The sequence below is a fragment of the Lepus europaeus genome, chromosome 21 (assembly GCF_033115175.1).
Source record: "Lepus europaeus isolate LE1 chromosome 21, mLepTim1.pri, whole genome shotgun sequence".
In the NCBI taxonomy this organism is placed as follows: Eukaryota; Metazoa; Chordata; class Mammalia; order Lagomorpha; family Leporidae; genus Lepus; species Lepus europaeus.
Genome location: NC_084847.1, coordinates 23,323,670 through 23,346,379, shown reverse-complemented (window position 1 = coordinate 23,346,379; position 22,710 = coordinate 23,323,670). Strand labels below are relative to the sequence as shown.

General features: G+C 54.9%; 1 protein-coding gene across 3 annotated transcripts in view; it reads right to left on the bottom strand.

The window, feature by feature from the left end:
- Positions 1-22,710, bottom strand: part of LOC133750192 (germ cell-specific gene 1-like protein) — a 186,643-nt gene that overhangs the window by 106,892 nt on the left and 57,041 nt on the right. For 2 of the 3 annotated variants that reach the window (XM_062179623.1, XM_062179625.1), the window contains exon 2: positions 3,553-3,600. The exons of the other annotated variant lie outside the window; for it this stretch is intronic. In XM_062179623.1, the coding sequence (XP_062035607.1) occupies positions 3,553-3,600 (48 nt within the window). The remainder of the gene's footprint in view (positions 1-3,552; positions 3,601-22,710) is intronic. 3 annotated transcript variants of the gene reach the window in all.

Genomic DNA, 22,710 nt, shown 5'->3' with positions numbered 1-22,710 from the left:
AGCTGGACAGGAAATAGAGCAATCAGGACTCAGGACACAAACTGGCACCCATATGGGATGTCGGCACTATTGCAGGACACCAGCCCCAGAAAATAAGATGTTGAAAGTTGGGACCGGTGCTGTGGCATAGCAGGTAAAGCCACCGCCTGCATTGCCGGCATCCCATATGGGCGCTGGTTCAATTCCCTGTTGCTCCACTTCTGATCCAGCTCTCAGCTATGGCCTGGGAAAGCAGCAGAAGATGGCCCAAGGCCTTGGGCCCCTGCACCCACATGGGAGACCCAGAGGAAGCTCCTGGCTCCTGGCTTCAGATTGGCACAGCTCTGGCCATTGCGGCCAACTGGGAAGTGAACCAGCGGATGGAAGACCTCTCTCTCTCTGCCTCCCCTTCTCTCTCTGTGTAACTCTGGCTTTCAAATAAATAAATCTCAGTGTGCATTGGCAGGTAGCCGGACTGGAGACGGAAGCCCGGAGGTGAACCCAGACTCACCAACATGGGTACAGGGGTCCCGACAGCAGCTGACCGACCAGGTCGAATGCTGCCCCCGTTTTAGACTTTCAAAACCACGTGCTTATACCATTTTGAGTTTTTAAAACATGAAAGCACCTTGTTTAAAGGTCCCAGAGGCAGAGGCGGTGGTTGTCAGCACAGTGTGGCTCGGGCACCCACAAAGTCAGGTGCGCCCGTGGAGAGAGGTTAGGACAGGAGTGGGAAGAATGCCTGGGGACCCCCACGGGTTCCACCACCCCAAGCAGGGAGGGTGGAAGCACGTGCAGCTAAGAGGGAAGAAGATTTGGGAAGGCGCACCTGACACCAGGTAAACACTGAACACATCCTCCTGGTCAGGGCTGTCCCTGGTAGCTCATGGACGCCTCCAGACAAGCACAGAAAAGCAGCAGCCGGACGGGGCAGCCAGATGAGAGCCACGGGATGCCGCACGCATTCACCGTGGGAGCCCATCCACCTGCTAGGATCAGCCCCACGCTGACGCCTGGGAATGAGACCTTCCTCTGCGTCCAGCAGCCTGGGACTCATCTTGACTTGGGGATGGTGGGGTGGGGTGGGGGTGGGGGATTCAGACCCTTCCCAGGCTTGTGTGGACCCGAGGTGGGGGTTGCATTACTGGCGTAGCCAACGCCGCGGATGAGAGACGGTCTCCGCCTTTCCAGTATGGTGGGTTTTCCTGGCTCACTGGCAGCCCGCCCACCGCGGCCAGGAGCTGGTGTGCGCAGGTGCTCGGGGAGCATGTGCCCCGGGGAAAGGCACCCGTGGACGTGGCCAGCACAGAGAGGGCGTGCCCTGGGCGCTCCGTGAACAACCGGAGGACGATGACCTCATCCAGGAGCCGATGAGCAGGGGAGACTTCCACAAGCCAACTGATGAGTCACACACACGTGCACGGGTACACACACACACACACACACCGATGCAGCTGGGCCAGTTCCAGCCCGGCCCAGCCTGCCCAGCAGGTATGGAAGATGAAACACATGGCTCAGCAGACTTTCACGCCTGCTCCAGCCCAGACTTATCCCCATGCCCGCAGGGTGGCTGGTGGTGGACTTGGCTCTGTGGTTTGCTTCGGCCAAGGGGACTTGAGTGCCTAGGATGCTAGCAAAGGATGGAGACAAGCGAAGTCACCCTCCTCGTGGCTATTACCCTCAACCTGGCCCCAGATCTGGGCTTGGGAGCCTGGAAGAGCACATGCAAAAGCCCTGGGGCACGCACCAGGAGTGGCAGGGAGCGACGGCAGGAGGCGAGATCCCGCGTATGGGGCCCGGCCAGGCAGGGCTTTTAGGCCATGGTGCGCATGTGTTTACCCTGAGGGAGATGGGAGTGCTTCAGAGTCCCCAAGAAGGCCAAGGGGGCACCATCCAGTCTCGGGAGGTCTTGCTCCTGACCACATCCATCCAACACTCCACGGGAAGTGCAGGGTCCAAGTGTGAGGAGGGGACGAATCCGTGCACGTGTCCCTAAGAGGTACCTCCATGCTCATGTGTGTACATACGTGTCCACGCCCACCCTCACACCGGCATGCACACATGCACATACACTTCCAGGGGTCGCTGCTCAGGGGGACACACACACACACACACAGGCCCTGCTTCTTGGGAGCCAGAGATCAGATTTCCCCAGGCCTGGTGGATTATGGGATGTGTGTACCCGAGGGCCACAGCACAACACACGGGCATGCAGCATGGGGTCAGGGGCCTGCCCTAAAGCCTGGTTTGGCTCTGTGTGTGAGGCTTACATGACAATCTCGCTCAGCCTGCTTCCCCCTCTGTCCAGTGGCACTGAGAATAGCGGCCCCATCCTCAGACAGGGTGGGCCAGCTGCTCACTTCCTGCAGCTTAGGTGCCTGGTGCAGCCATGAGTGTCTCCCAGTGCCCCAGTGGCTGAACCACTCGGGGGCGGAGAGCCCAGCGGGGTCCCTGACACCTGTCCCTCAGCCTCCCAAAGGCTACTGGGCTGGAGCTCTCCAAGGAGGAAGCAGCACCTGCGAGACAGACCCATCACCAGCCCTGGCCCCCCTCTGCCTTTGCCAACCGCCTGGGGGGGGGGAGGGCTCAGTCTCGCCAGCAGGGGGCGCCATGCGCCCAGGACTTAGAGTCCCCTGAGCCAAGCAGCTCCACACTCTCTGTTGAGATGATTGATAGGCCAGCTTTCTGCCTCAGTTTCCCCGCCTCCAACTCCCAGGACCAGAGCCCTCTCAGAGTCTCCAGCACACATGTGAAGGCCTCTGCTCACCTGTTCGCCCTCAGAAACCTTGCCCCTGGGTGGCCCGGCACAGGCAGGTGGGGAGCTGGCCGCACACCCCACGTCCCTGGGCCGGGTCACCCTTCAGACCCACCCCCCTACTCTTCCCTAAGAACAAAACCTGACTTATAGCTGGGCCCGGCGTTGCCCGGGATTAAGCTCCTACATCCCGCCTCCCTGTAGCTAAGTCCTGCCCAAGGAATGCCTGCAGGCGCACTTTGGGGCAAGTCCGGAGAACCTCAGAGTTGACAGATGTGCAGCCTTTGCCCATCTTCCCCTGCTTCCGTTCCACTGCCTGGAATGCTGCTGTGATAGCTGGTGCTCCAGCCACCACCTTAGACCACGAAGACAAAAGCCATGGGTGATGGGGAGCGGCAGAGGACCTCGCCGGGCAGAGCCAGCCTGAACACTGCCTACCTCCAAACTTTCATAAGAGACATTAGTTCTTCCGGGTCACTTACTTGCAGGTAAGCCTGATCCTGACTGTTGTCCCTACTCCTGAGCACGGCAATGGGCTCTGTCTCTGCCGCCGGGCCCCGCACCCCAGTGAAATCCCTGGGGGTGGCAACCTTCAGTCAGACGGGCCCTCCGCACAGCTGACTTCCGGCCACCCCGAGCCACACTTCCGCTCTCCCATCAGCCCTGCGCCTCCCCGCAGTCCCAGCATGCACCGGGCGGGCGGACTCGCCTCCGGCCGCCTCTCCTGCTCCGCCGAGCTTCACCGCAGCGGGGCCGCCGGCACCTGGCGCCCAGGGGAGGCGCCGGGCCGAGAAGTTTCTGGAAGGGGCCACACTCACCTTTCTCCGACGCTGGAGCCAGGTCAATGAAGCTGCGACATTTCTCACCTTTGGAAAGAGAAGAGGGGTTTTTCAGGCCAGATGACGCATGCGCGCTGCCAGCTCTACCTGCCCCCCACCGCACCCCCGTACCCTGGGACCTGGACCCGCAGACATGGCTGCCCCAGCCCCAGGGGGCTTCTTACCCCCCGCCCCCCCTAGCGTCCCAGCAGTGCCAGCCGCCAGCGCCCCAGCCCCCACCCCCGCCGCCCAGCCCCGCACCCCTGCCTCCTCCACAGCCCGGTCCCCTGTGCAGCGCCCTCATCCCGGCCAGGCTCTGCCCACTACTATCCCCAGGCCTCTGCTGTGTTCTCTCCATCCCTCTCCTTGCTGCGGCCAGAGGGCTATTTTCTTCTTCTTCCTTTTTTTTTTTAAAGATTTTATTTATTTTGAGAGCTAGAGTTACAGTGAGAGGGAGAGACAGAGAGAGAGAGGTCTTCCATCTGCTGGTTTACTCCAGAAATGGCCGCAACTGCCGGAGATTGGGCCGATCCGAAACCGGGAGCCAGGAGCTCTTTCCAGGTCTCCTACGTGGGTGCAGGGGCCCAAGGACTTGGGCCATCTTCCTCTGCTTTCCCAGGCCACACCAGAGAGCTGGATGGGAAGTGGAGCAGTTGGGACTCGAACCAATGCCCATATGGGATGCCGGCGCCACAGGCGGGGGATTAACCTGCGCCACAGCGCTGGCCCCAGATATTTTCTTTTTTCAAAGTTTTTTAATATTTATTTGAGCGAGCTAGAGAGAGGTCTTCCATCTGCTGGTTCACTCCCCAAATGCCTGCAATGGCCAGGCTGAAGCCAGGAGCCAGGAGTTTCCTCCCTGTCTCCCACATAGGTGCAGGGGCCCAAGGGCTTGAGCCATCGCCACTGCCTCCCACTGAACCCTCACCATGGACATCTCTGAGCACAGAACTGGGGTCAGGAGCAGGACGTGAATCCAGACCCTCTCTGCAGGACGCAAGTGTTTTAACCAGCATCTGACCGCTAGGCCAAATGCCCACCCCTCTCAATGTTAATATTAAGCAGTGTTTTTCCTAATCTCACAGTCCACTCAACACAGTACTTCTTGGGAGCAGAGCGAGGACTCGCACCTAGGCCCTCGATATGAGATGTGGGTGTCCATGTGGCATCTTAACTGCTAGGCCAATGGACACTTTCAGAACACACAGTTCTGGTTGCATGAAAGGCACTCAGGCATGCCCACCCCGCACAAGCTCACACCAGCTTCACACCCCAAAGGAGAGAAGTCCAGAGCCCCACGGGAGGACTCAGCACTGGCCACACCCCTTATCACGCCCCCTCCCCACTCAGCTCCCTGCACTGCCCGCGCCCCAGCTCACCACAGGGCCTTTGCACATGCTGCCCCTCCCTCCTGGAACACACTTCCACTCTCACAACTCACACGGCACCTTGGCCGTCTCCCATGGGGCACTCAGACGCTGTCACGCACCTGTCTGGGGTGCTCATTAGTGTAGCAGGGTTATAGCCTGCTGGGACGGCTGTCCATAGACAGCTGAGAGCCGCAGGGGCACTGGGAGAAAGAGGAGAGGCGGGGGAAGGAGGTGGCACTAGATGGGGCGGACTCCAGGTGCCTTTGTTAGACGTTCTTCAAGGTTACACTGTTGGAGGGGGTGGAATTTAATAGCCAAGTGGGGTCTGCAGCCATGGCCTCAGTAGCACCACAGTGGGCCTCGGACTCTGCTGCCTTCTTTAAATGAAGCTGAAACTTAGATTCCGCGGCCATGTTGGTGTGAAGATGAGTAGATGGAGCAGTAAGCGTTTCCTTCCCCTGGAAGTGCTGTTCATCCCCCAGCCTTCTGCTTCCAGATCCTTCCTCACAGAGAGATGGAGAGCCCTGAACCCCCACCGTGTGCCACGGCCCTGCACCCTTCTCACTGCCCTGTGGCTCCCAGCCACCACCTGCGCTGCGCCTCCTCCCTCTGCCCCCAGCCACACAGCGGCCAGAGGATCCTATCACAGCCTAAGAGCACTCAGGCCCACTGTTTGCTCACAACCCTCCTGGATGCCCAACCCACCCAGAGTCGGAGCCTGAGTCCTCTCTGTGGCCTGTCCCCTGTCCCCCCGTGGCCTGTCCCCTCCATGGCCTGTCCCCTGTCCCCTCTGTGGCCTGTCCCCTCCATGTCCTCTGTCCCCTCCATGGCCTGTCCCCTGTCCCCTCTGTGGCCTGTCCCCTGTCCCCTCCATGTCCCCTGTCCCCTCCATGGCCTGTCCTCCTGCCCCCTCCATGTCTCCTGTCCCCTCTGTGGCCTGTCCCCTGCCCCCTCCATGTCCTCCTGTCCCCTCTGTGGCCTGTCCCCTGTCCCCTCCATGTCTCCTGTCCCCTCTGTGGCCTGCCCCCTGTCCCCCCGTGTCCTGTCCCCTCTGTGGTCTGTCCCCTCCATGTCCCCTGTCCCCTCCATGGCCTGTCCTCCCATCCCCTCCATGTCCCCTGTCCCCTCCATGTCCCCTGTCCCCTCCATGGCCTGTCCTCCTGCCCCCTCCATGTCCTCCTGTCCCCTCTGTGGCCTGTCCCCTGCCCCCTCCATGTCCTCCTGTCCCCTCTGTGGCCTGCCCCCTGTCCCCTCCATGTCCCCTGTCCCCTCCATGTCCTCCTGTCCCCTCTGTGGCCTGCCCCCTGTCCCCCCATGTCCTGTCCCCTGTGTCCTGTCCCCTGTGCCCTCCATGGCCTGTCCTCCCATCCCCTCCATATCCCCTGACTCCTGCTGTTTGTCCTCCCCCCCAACTCCTCCAAGCTGGCCTCCTGGCTGCACTCTGGGCAAGCTGAGCATGCCCCTGCCCCAGGCCCTTTGCATGTACAACTTCTGCTTGGAGTGTTCAGACAGCTGGATGGTTTACCTCTCCCCTCTCCCCATCACGTTCCTCAAACATTAGCTTTGCCTAACTCAGGATCACAAAGTTTTTTTTAAGGTTTATGTGTTTATTTCAAAGGTAGAGTGACAATACTGAGAGAGACAGATTTCCAACCAGTGGTTCACTCTCCAAATGGAGCGAACAGCCAGGGCTGGGTCAGGCCAAAGCTAGGAGCCAGGAACTCCATCCTGGTTTTCCAAGCACATGGGCCATGTTCCATTGCTTTTCCAGGCACATCAGCAGAGGGCTGGGTATGAAAGCGGAACAACCAAGACTCAACATGGCACGCATGTGGGATGCCAGCACCACAGGTAATAACTGACCCGCTGCACCACAGTGCTGGCCCTGGCTCTGTGGCATTAGTGCTTCCATTTAGGTCTGCTGTGCATTCTGAGTTGAGCTTCATGTAGGGCGCACAAAACGGCTCCCAGACAACTCTGCACGTGGGTCTCCTGCCATCCCAGCACTGTGTGTTAGAAGACTACTCTCTCTCCACTGGATCATTTTGCTACCCTTGTCGAAGGTGAATTGCCAGTGTGAGGGTTGATTCTGTCCTCGCAGCTCTGTCCCACTGACCTACAGGTCTGCCCGATGCCATGACTACACCGTCTTAACTGCCATGACCATGTAGTGAGTTTGAAATTGGGAGGTGTGAGTGCTCCAGCTTTGACTCTCATTTTTAATGTCGTTTTGGCCGTGCCAGGGTTCTAGCATTGCCATATGAGTTTTAGGATCGACTTGTGCATTTCTGCAGAGATGTGCAGGCTGGGACCTTGAGATCACTCTGGGGACCACTGCCATCTTCAGAACATTCTTCGGCCACTCCATGAACATGGTGTGCCTTTCCATTCGCTTAGATCTATTTTAATTTCTTTCAGTGACATATTACAGCTTGAAGGTTCTAAGTTTCGCATTTCTTTTGTGAAATTTACTCCTAAGTACTTTACTCTTTTTTGATGCTGTTAGGAATATAATTGTTTCCTCAATTTTTCAAAAGCTAGTGTAGGGGGCTGGCACTGTGATGTAACAGGTAAAGCCCCAGTCTGCAGTGCCAGCATCCCATATGGGTGCTGGTTCGAGTCCCGGCTGCTCCACTTCCAATCCAGCTCTCTGCAATGGCCTGAGATAGCAGTAGCAGATGGCCCAAGTGCTTGGTCCCCTGTACCCACATGGGAGACCAGGAAGAAGCTCCTGGCTCCTGGCTTCAGATCAGCACAGCTCCAGCCGTTGTGGCGAATTGGGGAGTGAACCAGCAGATGGAAGACCTGTGTGTGTGTGTGTGTGTGTGTAACTCTGACTCTCAAGTAAATAAATAAATCTTTTTTTTTAAAAAAAAGCTAGTGTAGAGAAGTATGATTAATTTTTTGTTATTGATCTTGTACTGAGCAATCGTGTTGAACACACTGATTCATTTAATATTTTTAATGCATTCTTTAGACTTGCAATCTTCAAGATCCTGTCAAACAAAGATCGTTTTACTTTTTCCTTTCCAATCTCAATTTCCTTTATTTCTTCTTCTTGCCTGATTGTTCTGGCTCAAAGCTCCAGTACAGTGTCAAACACCCTTGTCTTGTTCCTGATCTTAGAGGAAAAGCATTCCCTGTTGCTCTGGTGAGTTTGCTGTTAGCTACTTCTTTTCATATATGCCCCTTGCCAAGCTGAAAAGGTCGCATCTGTTCCTGCTTGGTGGTGTGGTTTTACTGTGAAACGGTATTTCCCTTCTCATTAATCCCACACCAACCTGCAAGTTACCTCTGAGAATCCCCATTTTAGAGACAAGCAAACTGAGGCTCTGAATTTTCCTCAACTTGCCCACGACCCTGCTGCCAGTATGGGGGGCAGGGCTCCTCCAGGGCCCATAGACAGCAGAGTCCGTGCCTCCAAACCTTCCCAGCTCTCTGCACTTTGCTCTGTTGCAGCCTCCTCTGCCACTGCAGCCAGCTCTGCCCACTGAGTGCAGTGCCCCATAGGAAACCCCCTGGGAACACAGCTCTCCCTAAACACTTGGGAGATACACGGGAAGCCACCTAAATGGCTCCCACATCCATCTCCGCTGGACACAGATGGCCAAACTCAGCCCATACCACCCATGCAGGGCAAAGCTGAGGCTTGAGGACAAATCATAGAGATGACCAGAGGAAGATGGGCGATTTCAGTGGTTAAAAGCCTGGCGGGAAATCCAAGCACGGGAGAGAGCTTTTCCCTCCACCTCCTCACTCTGCATGCTCGAGATTAGCTAAGCGACCCTTACAGCAGTCACACCGTGTGTGGATTATCATCAAGCTGCTGTGTTTAATTAAAGGACTGATCTGGGGTATAAAACTGAAGACAAGTGCATTCATCAGCATCCACACAGTTCAGAGGAGGCTGATGCTGACCTCAGAGCTGTGGCATGTCGCCGCCACCTGATGGCAGCATGTGTCCCAGGAACCTCAGGAAGACCCTGAAGTCACCCATCGAGGAGTGCTCAGCCCTGGGGAGCCTGGCACCCCCCTCCCACCCACTCACAACTCCAACTGAATTTGTCTGAATGGGATCTAAACATCAGTAGAATTTAAATTTATTTCCATGTTTTATTTGAAAGGCAGAGAGAAACAGATATTCCAACCACTGGCTTATTCCCTAAAGGCCCCCAACAGCTAGGACTGGGCCAGGCCAAAGCCAGGAGCCTGGAACCCACTCTGAGTCTCCCACATGGCTGGCAGGAACCCAACTACTAAAGCCATCACCAGCTGTCTCTCCAGGTACACCCAGCAGGAAGCTGGAGAACAGAGGTGAGACCCGAACCTGGGCACTCAGACATGGCATGTGGGTGTCCCATGTGGAGTTAACCTCCGTTCCAAATGCCAGCCCCTTGGAAGGGTTTTCAAAGCTTCCCAGGTTATGCTAATGTGCACGCTCCACTCTGACTTACAGACAAATGGATTTTCAACATCAGTCAAACAGAAGTGAGCCCCTCCAGCGTGGCTCCTGCTGTTGCACCAGACACCTTCAAGCAACAGTGTACCTGGGCAGGATGGCACGGCGGTCAGGTTCCGATGCTGGCTCTGCACCTCCTGCCACCTGCACGCATCCCCAGTGGCCCTGCGCCCTGACTTCCGTGTTTGTGAAATGGGCAAAGAGCTCAGACACGGTGCCTGGCACAGAGCGGGCGATCAGGAGACACTGGCTCCATCATCATCATCATCATCATCACCATGCCCTGCCTGGGCAGGTCCACCACCCTCCCAGGACACTGCAGAAGCCCCAGGAAGGACACACGGGCTCCATCACACACTAGCACAGGTGGTGGTGTCATGCACTGGTGCAGAGCCAGGAGTCCAGAGGCTCTTGTTTGTGCTTGTGTTTGCTTGTTGAGTGTCTGGGTCCTCTGCAGAATGTGCCACGGGCTTTTCCTGGGCTTTGAGCTCCACTTCCAGGGAACTGTGTGTGGGCTGTGGGCTGTGGGCTGGACCACACTCTGGGCCAGGCTGAGATCAGGCAGAGTTCTATATCTATCTATCTATCTATCTATCTATCTATCTATCTATCTATCATTTAATCATCATCTATAATCTGTAATCTATCATCTATAATCTGTCCTCTATTTTATCCACCATCTATCATCTACCTATCTTATCTGTCATCTATCTGTAACCTGTCAGTCATCTCTCAATCTGTCATCTCTCTGTCATCTATCTGCAGTCTCTCTAGGATCCCCATATCAACTGTCATCTTTCTATGTCTGCCGGTCACCTCTGTGTCTAAGAGAAAGGGAGCACTGACACCACCCAGGTCAGAGGTGATGGCTCCAAGGGCAGCCTCTGGGCAGCCACGTTGAGCCTCCCCTGCCCTGTGGCAGAGGACTGGAGACAAAGAGATGACCTTGAACATCTCCGGACCCTGCCCTCCACCCCCAGGCCCCTCTCTGCTTCTTGTCCCTTCAGGGTCAGGTTAATTCCCTGCCTTTCCCACCCCCATGCCTCAGACCCGGCTACTCCCTTAGCCTCAAAACCTCCTCTCCCTCCATTTCTCCCCACCTGAACTCTCCCCAGCCTTCAAGATACAGCCCAAATGCCCACCGGCGCCCTGGCCACTGACCTGCCTGTTCACCTAGGAGATGGCATCCCCCTGTGTTATTAGGAAACTGGCGCAGTTTTATCTATGGCACGATCTATACCCTGATTTACATCCTGCCACCACTGCTGGAAGCCAGGTGGCCACATTGCCCAATCACCATTGTCAAGCTCCACGCCCATCCTAATGGGATTCGATGCTCCTGCTTCCCTGCCCGTCCTTGGGCAAAGTTTTAAAAGGACCTGTCCCTGAACACGTGGCTCTTGGCTCTTCTCTCCTGCTCTCTTGGCTCCTCTCTCTTGGCTCTTCTCCTCTCGTCTCTCGTCTCTCTCTCTCTCTTATACTCTCTTTCTCTCTCTTATCCTTCTTTGTCCCTCCCCTCCAGCCTGCTGGGTTTTTCCCAATAAACCCTTTCCCTTACTCCGGTGTTTGGTGTGCTTTGTGACGGCTAACATGTGTGAATTCCCCAGGGGTTTTATCAAAGCATCTCTCGTCACATCGACACCTCCTACACCAGGCGCATGGTGATGCCCATGGGGCTGTGAGTGGCACATCTCACACCAGCAGGTGCAGGCTCAATGTCATTCCGTTGCCTTCTGATCCACAATCGGAGACCCCAAGGACAGTGCAGGCCAAGTACTCACCAAGCACCTGGCATCATGACCATAACCATGTGAGGTCAGCATCCCCACCCCCTACCGTCCAGAGCAGGCACCTGAGGTGCCCGAGGCACAGCCTCCTTGCCCAAGGTTATGGCAGTCGGGATCCAGCCTCGAGGCTGGGGGCTCATGTGACCAGACGTGCAGCAGAGGCCTGGGGCCACTCCCCAGCCAGAGCATGTGGGCTCAAAAGACCTCTCTGACATATGTCTGTGATGGGAAACTTCTGTCTCTGTCTGACCTCAGCAGAGAGACGGCTCCGACAGCTTTGGGTCCCCAGCCCCAGCCCCTGTAACTGTCAACTCACAGCCGGTGGTGTCTGCATGGGGTTATTTTGAAACAAATCCCAGAAGTTGGATGTGAAATGTCCTTTTGAAGGGCAGGCAAACAAGATGAGAGGCAGGACATTTTTTTTCCTCGATCTGGTGGCATCATCACCTTAGTGGGCTGTCACAGCGGCGAGGGAACGAAATACACGCTCCAACCTTGACCACTACCTTGTCCGCCCCTCCCCCTTACTGACCCCTCTGACTCCCCTACCCCCCAACCCCCGTTTAGGGTGGGGGGAGCTTGGAAACCACCCTGGAGGCAGCGGCTCCCACATGGAGGCTGGCACGGACCCTTGGCAGAAATGAGACTTCCAGGAACCCACCGGCAGACGCCACAGGGGAGCCGCCTCACTCTGGGTCCACACCCAGGCCTGATTCCAGGAATTTCACCCAAGGTCTCCCTCCACCAGGCTGGGTCGAACTGAGAAAGACGCTCGGTACGCACGGCAGCTAGGGGAGGCATCAGGCGCCCGGGGGGACGGCAGGCCGGGCAGGGTGATTCGAGGCCTGAGCTCTGCTCTCCCGTGGGCCTGAGTTCAGATCCCAGCTCTGCCGCCCGCTAGCTGGGGACTGTGGGTAACGAATGGTTTGCCGCTCTTGAGGCTGGCTTCTCCTCTGCCAGGAAAGGCCACTCACTCCAGCCTCCTGGGGCTGCCTCAGGAGCTAAATGAGGAAATGGATATAAAGCAAGATGTCACCAGTTAGCATTTAAATCAGACAGCATGGGCAGGCGCTTGGCATGGCGGTTAGCGCTCCACTCGGGACACCCTCATTCCGTATCAGCACGTGCTGGAGCCCTGGCTCTGCTTCCGGTCCCAGCTTCCTGCTAACGTGCACCTGGGAGGTGGCAGTGATGGCTCAAGTGCTGGGGCCCCTGCCACCCCCGTGGGAGAACAGGAGGGGGGTCCTGGCTCCTGGCTTTGGCATGGCTGAACCCTGGCTGTGGGGGGCATCTGGGGAGTGAAGCAGCAAACACAAGATCTCTCTCTCTCTCTCTCTCTCTCTCTCTCTCTCTGTCTCTGCCTTTCCAATAACTGAAAATCAATAAGCAAAAATTTTGAAATTAATCAAGCAATCACATTTTTAAAAATTCCGACATCCACTTGACAAATGGACCCTCAGCCCCCAGGGCAGTCGAAACGTTCCCAGGGCTCCCTCCTTGAGTGGGGGTGTGCACAAAATAACAGAGGGTGGGGCTCAAGAGCCACAGGGTGTGAGTTCAAGTCCACCCCGCACCTCCTCCCAGCCACGTGACTGCTGCGAGCGGCTGCACCTCACTGAGCCTTTGCTCCACCCACCAAGCGGAAATCACAGAAGTCACTGCAGGACAGACACCCACCCTCATCTGTGGGAGACAGCAGGTGCACTGCCAATGCCCAGAACCTTGGAGAAGACCCAACCCTCCATAGACTGCACTTGCCCACTCTGCACAGACCTATGGCAAAGTACCGTGTGTGAACTTGGCACAGAGATGGACAGTAATAACCAAGAACACAACAGGACAGTCCTAGCACTGACGTGAGCATGGTCTCTGTCTCGCGCCTGATACTGGGACAGGTAGCGCCATCACTGAGATGGCTGCGGAGTGACAAAAGGGCAAGCAGTGTACCCAGCATGGACACAGGGCACCGAGGGAGGCCTCACATCCCGGGAAGAAAGGAAGGAAGGAAGGAAGGAAGGAAGGAAGGAAGGAAGGAAGGAAGGAAGGAAGGAAGGAAGGAAGGGAGACAGTGCGAAATGTCATCACGCTCCTCAGAGCCGCTTACAATTTAAAATGCACACATTGTGGAATTTTCTGGAATTTTCTATTGAGCATTTTTCTACTGCCTTTTTCCACAGGTACCTGAAACCACCAGAAGCAACCGCCTGGGTAAGGGAGGACCCCGATGCCTGCCGTCCAGCCTGGCACAAAGAACAAAGACAGGAGGGAGTGTGTGGGCGTGTCTGCCCCACCACAGGGGCTGTCTTTTCCCCCTCCCTGCATCCTGAGTTAGAGACGCGGCTCCCTCCTTCCCAGGAGAGCCCCGGGGTCTTCCCAGAGCAGGAGCTGCAACTTCACTCTGCAACTTCAGCCGCAGCAGGTGGGCAGGGCCGTGGGCAGAACCAAGGGAGGTGGCCACAGGCAGATGCCTGATGCTGGCAGAAGATGTGCAGAGCGTCCCGGGCTGGCCAAGCTGCCCTTGGCACAGACGTGCAGGAGCCCAGGTCTTGGCTGGCAGTGGAGGTGCCAGCAGCAGGAGAGAGGAGCACCGGGGAGCCCAACTTCCTTGGCTGGGTCCCCGCATCCTGGCTCTGAGGACCGTGACTTCAACTGCACACTCACCAGATGGTGTAGCTGAGGTGTCTGCTCAGGGGAGGGTTGGGGGAGGCTGGGCAGGCAGGGACAACAGGGGAAGATGACAGCGCTGGTCTTGCAGTCAGCCAGCAAACAGCCTTTGCTAATGTAAATTGTTCACCTCTCTGTGCCAAGCCCTGTATGTTACGTAATTCGCTGATTGCCACAGCAGCAGGTGCATCGCCACCCCCATTTTACAGATGAACAAACTAAGGTCCAGGAAGGTTGAGTCACCCAGCCAGGGGTGGAGCCAGGATTCAAAGCAAGATGGGTTGGCACACAGCCCTTGTTCTGGCCACCACCCTGTACAGCCTGTCTGCAGAGCAGACAGGTTCTAGAAGAATCTGTGTTTCTTTAAAGGAAGTCCTGGATGCCCTCCAAAGAGGGCTCCCTGTGTGTCAGGAGGCACCAGCAGTCTTCTTTATGGGGCTGCTTTTCGAGACATGCAGCCAACAGGACCCAAATCTGTCTGGTTCCAGATTCCACAAGAAGCCCCGCCCCCCAGCAGGTGCACAGTGAGCCTTCTCTATAACAGACGCTTCTGACTTGCAGGGAGGGTGGTGGAGGCACCAGTCCTCGGGCCCCACAAATGGCACTGATGAGAGATGATCTTCACTGCTTGCCAAGGGCAAAAGTCCCCACACCTTGGCTGGCTGGATCCAAGGAATTCAGCAGTGGAAACCGGCAGGAAGGAGGAATGCCAAGGTCTGGCGTGAAGCTTCTCTCCCCGTCCAGGCTGGCAGCAAAGCCTTGGCAAGAGCTCCCTTGGAGTCCTCAGAGGCCTCTGCCAGTTCAACTGACAGGGCAGCAGATGGCACGCACTTATCTGCTGATGATATTTTGATTTATTTATCTCCTACAGATGGTACCAGGCCTTGATTTCTGGCAGGAGTCCAATGTGTGGGTCAACATTCTGGGATGAGTCGTGTCTACAAGTGGATGAGATCCTGTAGCCCAAAACCCTGCCTGGCACCATGAATGCCTTGCTGTGGCCTCCAGACACCCCTTCCTTGGGCATTTGGGGCACTGCAGGCAAACAAAGGGAAGTATTTGTTCCAAAGGAATTTCAAAGCTGAAGAGTCTCAATGCAGATGGAAAACTGACATCCTTGGGGTTCAAAAAGGTAAGAGCTCTGAACCCATTGAGTCCTGAATTCAGGTTCAAGCTCCGCCACTTACAAGCTCCGTGACCCAAGCCCAGACCCTCTGGGTCTCAATTTCCACATCTGTGAAATGGGTACCATCATCATCTGCACCACATCCGCCGTGGCAGAAATGGCTCTCTGTCCCCCCAGATGTGTGCAGCTGTTTCTGGAACGTGCGGTTATGGCTAAGAAGTGGCTGCCTGGCCAGGCTTCATATCTCCCAGCATTCCCTGCCCTAGTCATGGTCAGGTGGCTGCTGCTTGCCTAAATGATGTCAGTGGTGCCAGGTGAGATCCCTCTGGGGAGGGCTCCCAGGAAGAGGAAGTGTCTGGGTCCCCAGATCTCTAGATGGAAGGGAACAGCCACCCACCAGGGTTCACCGTGACCCTGAGCAAGGAATAAACCTGTGTCCAGGCGTCCACATCTGGGAGTTCACAGGTACCAGCAGCACATGGGGTCACCCAAAACACAGGTCAGCTGGGCTCAAACAAGACCGTACGACAACACTGCAAAAAGTTCCTGGACAATGGAGTTGAAGGAGAAGTCTATTTTGGTGCAAAAAAAAAAAAAGCATTGAAATCTACACACAATTTTTTTTTATAATATGCATTTTCAGTGAACTTTCTCATGATCCCTTGTATGCACTGATTTCAAAATGATCTGCTCCTTTAATGCCATTTTCCATGAAGATTTTGGGGTTCCCTTCACACTTGATAAATGATAAAGACTCAGCATTGACTATTATTATCATCGTCTTTTAAGGAGGCATAATAAATAAAGGATATTGTGATTTTTTTTATGCCACCCATATGTTGGGTTTGGTTACAGCACGGCAAATCTCTTTCTCCAATATCTCAGTCTTATTTCTGCTCTTTTAAAAAAATCATTTATTTATTTATTTATTTATTTGAAAGGCTGAGAGAGAGAGGGAGACAGAGAGAGGTCTTGCATCTGCTGATTTGCTCCCCAGATGGCCACAACAGCCAGGGCTGGGCCAGGCTAAAGCCAGGGACCTGCAGCTCCATCCGAGTCTCCCTCGCGGGTGGCAGTGACCCAAGTGCTTGGGCCGTCATCTGCTGCCTCCCAGGGTGCACACGGGCAGGGAGCTGGACTCAGAAGCTAGACACCAACATGGGAGGCTCCGAGGCAGCGTCTTGGCCAGCACCCACCTCTCCACCCCTTTCTGTCACTCTCAGGGATCCCTCCCGAGCCGTCCAGCCTCACTCTGGGAAAGCACTTTCTGCAATTACAAGGAGAGAGGACAGAGGGGGCCCTTGTCTAGTCCTTCTCAGATCTACTCCGGCGACGCCGTGAGATGACAGCCAGCGATGCCTCCCTGCTCTTTTCCTGGGGGACCCCCGCCCCAGCTCTGCTACAGGTGGTGGAGGGAGTGGCGATCATCGGGCCACCGCCCTCGTTTCTGGTGGAGAAACCAAACAGCAGGGAGGCCTGCGTGTTCAGAGCTCACCCCGTCAGGCGTCAAGCTGAAGCTGGCAGCCAAGTCCTGAGTCTCGTGATCTAGGGTAAGGGCCCCACAATTCCTGGCTACAAAAACGCTAATAGTGGCCGAGACCAAGAGCGTGCCATGGACCCAGTGCTGTTCCCGAGTTCCATGTACATTCGCTGGTCTAATTCTCACAGCAGGTGCAGGACCTACTATTATTATTCCCATTGCACGAAAGGAGAAACTGAGGTGCGAGGAGGTTAAGGATTTTACTTGACAAACTGTTGAAATCGTTACCTAATATATACTAAACTGATCTTTTGTATATAAAGAGAATTGAAAATGAATCATGATGTGATTGGAAGGGGAGAGGGAGCGGGAAGGGGGAGGGTTGTGGGTGGGAGGGAAGTTTTGGGAGGGGGAAGCCATTGTAACCCATAAGCTGTACTTTGGAAATTTGTATTCATTAAATAAAAGTTTAATTAAAAAAAAAAGGATTTTACTCGAGAGCACAGACATAGTATGTGATGGAGGCAGGCCCTCTAGCTCCAGGGCCCTCATGCTCTATCACAGAGTTTATAGAAAGGAAGCCATTGATTCTGCTTGGACCCAGGAGGCAGCACCAAACCCCACAGACCTGTCCAAGCAATCGAAGAACAGCCCAGCCTCAGAAAAGCTCCTCTCGGTGGCATTCAACTTCCCAAGGGAGCAAGGCTAGGAAAGGCGTGGACCACCATGTGGAGCATGGGGATGGGCCAGGGTTTCCTCAGGTGCCTTGTTGGGAGAGGGGGGAATCATCCTGGGGGATTGTTGGCGTTCAGTTACGCTCACTGCCTTCCTGGGGTGCCAGTCACTGTTCTGTCCCTCCCAACCCTGCAGGTCACTTCCAGGAGAACCTGCAGCTCTGCGCCAGCCTGCCCCTACCATCGCACCCATTGTAACAGGGGTGAGAAAAGGCCAACATAGCCAGCTAGACTTCGGTAGGATCATCTCTGCTTTACGTACACATGTGCACATGTGCACATGCACGCACACACAAGATGCATGTGTCTATGTTTCTTTACTCGATGGCAACTTGTTCTGGTTTTCCACTTCAAATCGCGATATGAAGCTTCCCTCTCAAACGTCCTTACGTAAGGCAAACATGAGTCAATGGGGAGCAACAACAACCAAACAATCCTAGCAGAACAGGAATTAATTTCTGAAGGTGACATAAAAATGGCTGAAGTCTGGGCGAGGCTAGGGCTGGGTGAGTTCTCCGCTTCTGGGCTCCATTCCAAGCCAAGAGCTTGCAGGGTCCCCACTCCACACGGGAGCACAACTCACATCAAGGTTTCTACCAGTGACGTTCCCTGGAGTCGTGCAGTGCACAGCCGCCCGAGTGTACACAGCAGCCATGGATATTTTTAGAGTTACAAGTATCCCAAACAGACACAGGAAGAGAGAGAGAGAATCTTCTGGCCGGCTGCCCTGGAATTGGCAGCCAAAGTTCCTCACTTCAAATTGTATTATTTTCTATTCAGGATCCTCCTGTAGCCTCTCCAAGCACAGGCACCACCAGGCAGCCCAAGCAGCACTGGTCCCCAGCCTGTCCTCGGGGAGAGGAAGGGACGAAACAGGCACAGGGGATCCTCTTGGGGGAGACTCACTCCCGGGGAGCCTTCCAGGAAAATGCACAGCCAGTGAGCCCCCATTCAGGTCCCAAGGCACAGGTGGCTGTTGACAGGAGAATACGGAAGGCAGGAGCCATCCCTTAAAAAACCAGCTGACACTGACACCCTGGTGGCTCCAGGGGGCGTAAGTCAGCTTTCCATTACTTGAACTAAAATGCCTGCAAGGTGCTCCTTAGGAAGGAAGAAGGTTTATTTCAGCTTACGGTTTTGGAGGTTCACAGTACAAGATCGGACAGACCCATTCAGCTGGTGTCTGTGCAGACAGGGACCCAACAGCAAGCCAGGAAGCAGAGAGACACAGGGTTTCGATAACCAAGCCTCTTGGGGGAACTGCCTTCTCCCAGGGTAAGCCCCAATCACCTAAACATTTCCCAGGCACCATGATTAGATCAGCTGTCCACCCTCAAGTCATCCACCAACTGTTAAACCATGACCCACTATCATAAGACTAAGGGGTTTATGTGTCTGTGGAGCCGAATCCTGATCAAATTCAGTAAAGAATAGAAACAATTCATGGTGTAAAAACACCATGGAGCCTACATCAACACACTACCAAAATTAAGCCATTGGAGGCTTCGTGGTTGTAACATCTTCATGTAAAAACCACACAAGCAGCACAACTCAGATGGGCAGACGCCAGTCACAGCGTGTTCCTTAGAAGAAATCTAATACTGGACACGCCCACTTAGAGACAGTGACAGCACAATCTCTTCCTCCTTCCAGAAAGCAGCAAAGTCCCTTAGCTAACCCAGCCAGAGCCAAAAGGACCAGACAGAACAGAATGGAGAGTAGAACTCAGGCCTGGCAGGTGAACCTAGACGTGGGACCCAGCCCCATGGGTGCTCTAACCCAGCACCACTGAAGAAGCAGCTCTCGTGCTGATTAGAATAAAGGCAACACCAGAAAATCAGCTTACACTCACCCATGCCGGCCAGTCCTGCACACCTTCCTGCCTCTCCTTGCCCCTTTCCCTCTCGCACTCCTTCTCTCACACATACACACACGCATGCACATACGCACATGCATGCACACACACTCACCTCTCTCTCCAGCTCCACGGCCCCAGCCTCTCCCCAGCCTCCCTGCCTCCATCAGTGGCAGGAACATCTGCAGAGCTGAGATGTGCCACCTTCCATCCGGGAGCCTCCAGTCGCCTGCCTTCCCACTGGGACGCTCCTGCCTTAACACACAGACTCCTACAGGTGCCTGTTCTCTGTGACACCACAGTTTCGTTTCTTGGAATTCATCTGCCACGTGCGCATAATGACACAAGGTCAAGATCATTCGTCACAGCCTGATTTTAATAGCAAAGGGTTGGAAATAACCTAAATTTCCATTAATTAAATCAGAAATGTACATTCAATTTTTGGAAGATTCACCTTCATTAAAATGAACAAGACAGCTCTCTCTCTCAGAATATTAACCCAGAATATGAATAGTTATACCGAATGCTAACTCTACACAAAAGACGGGGCCCCCTACTGAAACCCAAGGCCCTCGGCTGTGGTGGACTGAATGCCCCCAGGGCCCCTCCTGTCCAGGGTGGGCTCCTGACATTCCCCCACCAGACACTGTATCCGCTGTCCACTGCCACTGTAACAACTTGTCACCAACGTGATGGCTTTGCCAATACAAAGTTTGCATCTTCAAACTCTACCGCCTCACTGGCCAGCACCAAGGATTCAGCACCACCCTGTTCCCACATGGCCGCTCCAGGGCACGTGCCACCTCCTTGCCCTTTCTGGCCGCCCCAGGCCACCCCCATTCTTTGCCTTCCTGCCTCCCCTCTGGAAGCCACCCCTGCCCATCTCTCTTCTTCACAGATGCGCCTCTTGCTCTGATGACAGCTGGGAAAGTTCTCCATGAGACAAGGACGGAGCCCATTTGGATCAGCTGGGACGGCCTCTCCATCTCAACCCCTCCATGTGGTCACCTCTGAAAAGCATCCCTCTCAACCCCGGGCAAGCAACACGGTGCCAAGTCCTGGTGTTTATGATATGGACACGGTGGACAAGAGGGACGTCACTCTACCCATTACAGCTGCCCATGGCTCCAGCTACTGAAGCACCTCTCGCCTCCCATCAGACGGATCCATCCCTGTTCCCAATTCCTACCCAAACCTTTGAGGCTGACCTTTACAGCCCCCTCCTCCATGAAGTCCTCCCTGATTCTCCCAGGCAGATTCAGTGATGCTGAAGACCCCGCTTCATGACCCTTGTCACTCGGCATTTGAATTATGTGTCTCCGTACCCGTGGGGTCTTCAAAAAGTTCATGGAAAATGTGTGTTATGGAAAAACTATGCACAGGCTTCAAAACCTTTTTTGCACCAAAATAAACATTTTTTAATTCCAGTTTTTGTCCCATGAACTTTTTAAAATTCCCTCATATATCTCTCAGTAGTTTGCAAACAATTTAAGAGTTAAGAACTGACTTTCTAAACCCTTCTTTCCTATCTTCAGTTGTATATCTTATAAGATGTGTTTACTTATTTGGAAGGTAGAGTGACACAGACAGAGAAACAGACAGAGAGATCTTTCATCTGCTCGGTCACTCCCCAAATGGCTGCAAACAGCCAGGGCTGAGCCAGGCCAAAGCTGGGAGCCACGAGCTCCATCCTGGTCTCCTGAGTGGGTTGTGAGAACTCAGGTACTAGGGCCTCTATGTCCTGCTTCCCAGGTACACGGCAGGCAACTGGATCGAAAGGAGAGTAGCTAGGGCCCAGTACAGCTTGCCAGCATCACAGCAGCAGCTTACCCCACCGTGCCACAACCCCAGGCCTTATTTATTTTCATTTTTATTTGAAAGGCGGAGATAGAGATGAGAGACGGACAGACGGGCAAAGAAAGATCTTCTGTCTGCCAGTTCCCTCCCCAAACACCCACAACAGTCAGGCCTGGGCCAGACCAAAGCCAGGAGCCCAGAACTCCATCATGGTCTCCTCATGGGTGACAAGCCCCAAGCACTTGGGCCATCCTCTGCTGCTTTCCCAGGAGCATCAGCGGGGAGCTGGACTGGGTAACTAAACCTGCGGCACCCTAACGCCGGGCACGTCCCCCCCGCCCCCATGCACCACGATGCCTGCTGCACACCAGGGTCTAACAAACACTGGTGGAGCGAATGATTGAGTCCTTTCTATCTGACTACAGTATGCACTGGGTGCAGTGCGCAGCCCCAAGTAGGCTTTCACAAGCACTGCTAACCATCACGGCTGGCCCACGACGTGGACTGCACAAGTCAACACATTCATCCGCCTAGCTGACATTAGCAAGCATTTTCTGTAGAAGCCCCGCCTCTCTCATTTCATTTTCCACAGTAACTCTGCAGGCAGTACTGCCGTATGTGTTTGGGTAGCTCGCACTGGCTGCTGGGAGAAACAGCTCCACATCATGGAAGCTTCTTTGTCAGCTGCCTCGTCAGCCTGCCTCTCCTCCATTCGGTGTCTCAGGGACCCAGGCCCTTTCCGTAGCATTAGCTGTGCCACACACGGGTTCCTCAAAAAGTTGGTGGGAAATGGAATTCCAGGAGACATTTATTTTGGTGCAAAGATGTTGAAACCCACAGAGCTTTTTCATAATACTCATTTCCCATGGACTTTTTGGAGATCCCTCTATGCATGGATTTCAATTTTTTTTTCTGCACCATAATAAACTTATCTTTACATTCAATTTCCCAAGAATTGCTTAAAGTCCCTCAGATAGGAAAGCGATGCTGCAGACTCACTCACCCCAGCCCAGAAGTGACATCTATCTCTTCCTCTTGTACCCAACTGGTCAGTCTGGTCCAGTGGCCAATCCAAGGGCAAAGCAGCCTGGGAAACCAGAGCAATGAGTGGCTACTGTCACACAAAGCAGTCACAGCTGCAACGAGAATTTCCCCACCTTACAGCTGCAGAAACAGAGGTCGGAGGAACGGAGACCCCGCCCCAGGGCTTCCAGCTCGTGCATGCCAGGGGCAGAGTCAGCTCTCTCTCTCTCTCTCTTCTCTTCCCTCTCTTTCTCTATTTATTTATTTCATGTATTTGAAAGGCAGAGGAGAGAGACAGAGAGAGAGGAATCTCTCATCCACTCCCCCAAATGCTCTCAACAGCAGGGGCCTGGGCCAGGCTGAAGCCAGGAGCCTAGAACTCCATCAGGATCTCTCACGTGGGTGGCAGGGACCCAAGTACTGGAGCCATCACTTGCTGCCTTAGCAGGAAGCTGGAGCTGGGAGCAGAGCTGGGACTCGAACCGAGGCACCTAGCTAGGGGATATGGGCTTCCCGAACAGCTTCCTCATGGCGCTGCCCACCCTCACCCCGGCAAGGCAAGCTCCTGACCGCTGCTCTTGCACATCTGTGCGTACGATGCACTCACAAACTAGACCACCACGAAGACACAGCCTGGGGTCCCTGCAGCCTGGGGATGAGACAGCGCCCCCCAGCGGACAGCCCCCCCCCCAGGAGGCAGCGTGGAGTTGGCTGGGTCTCGCCACTCCACCATCTGTTTACTGAGCCCGGCCGCTGTCAGTTTGTTCACTGGCGGCTAAATGATGGCACGAGACAACTGCTGGGTGCTGATTCTTCCCTCCAGACTGCGGTGAGAGGGGAAACAGAACCTAATTTTTTTTAAG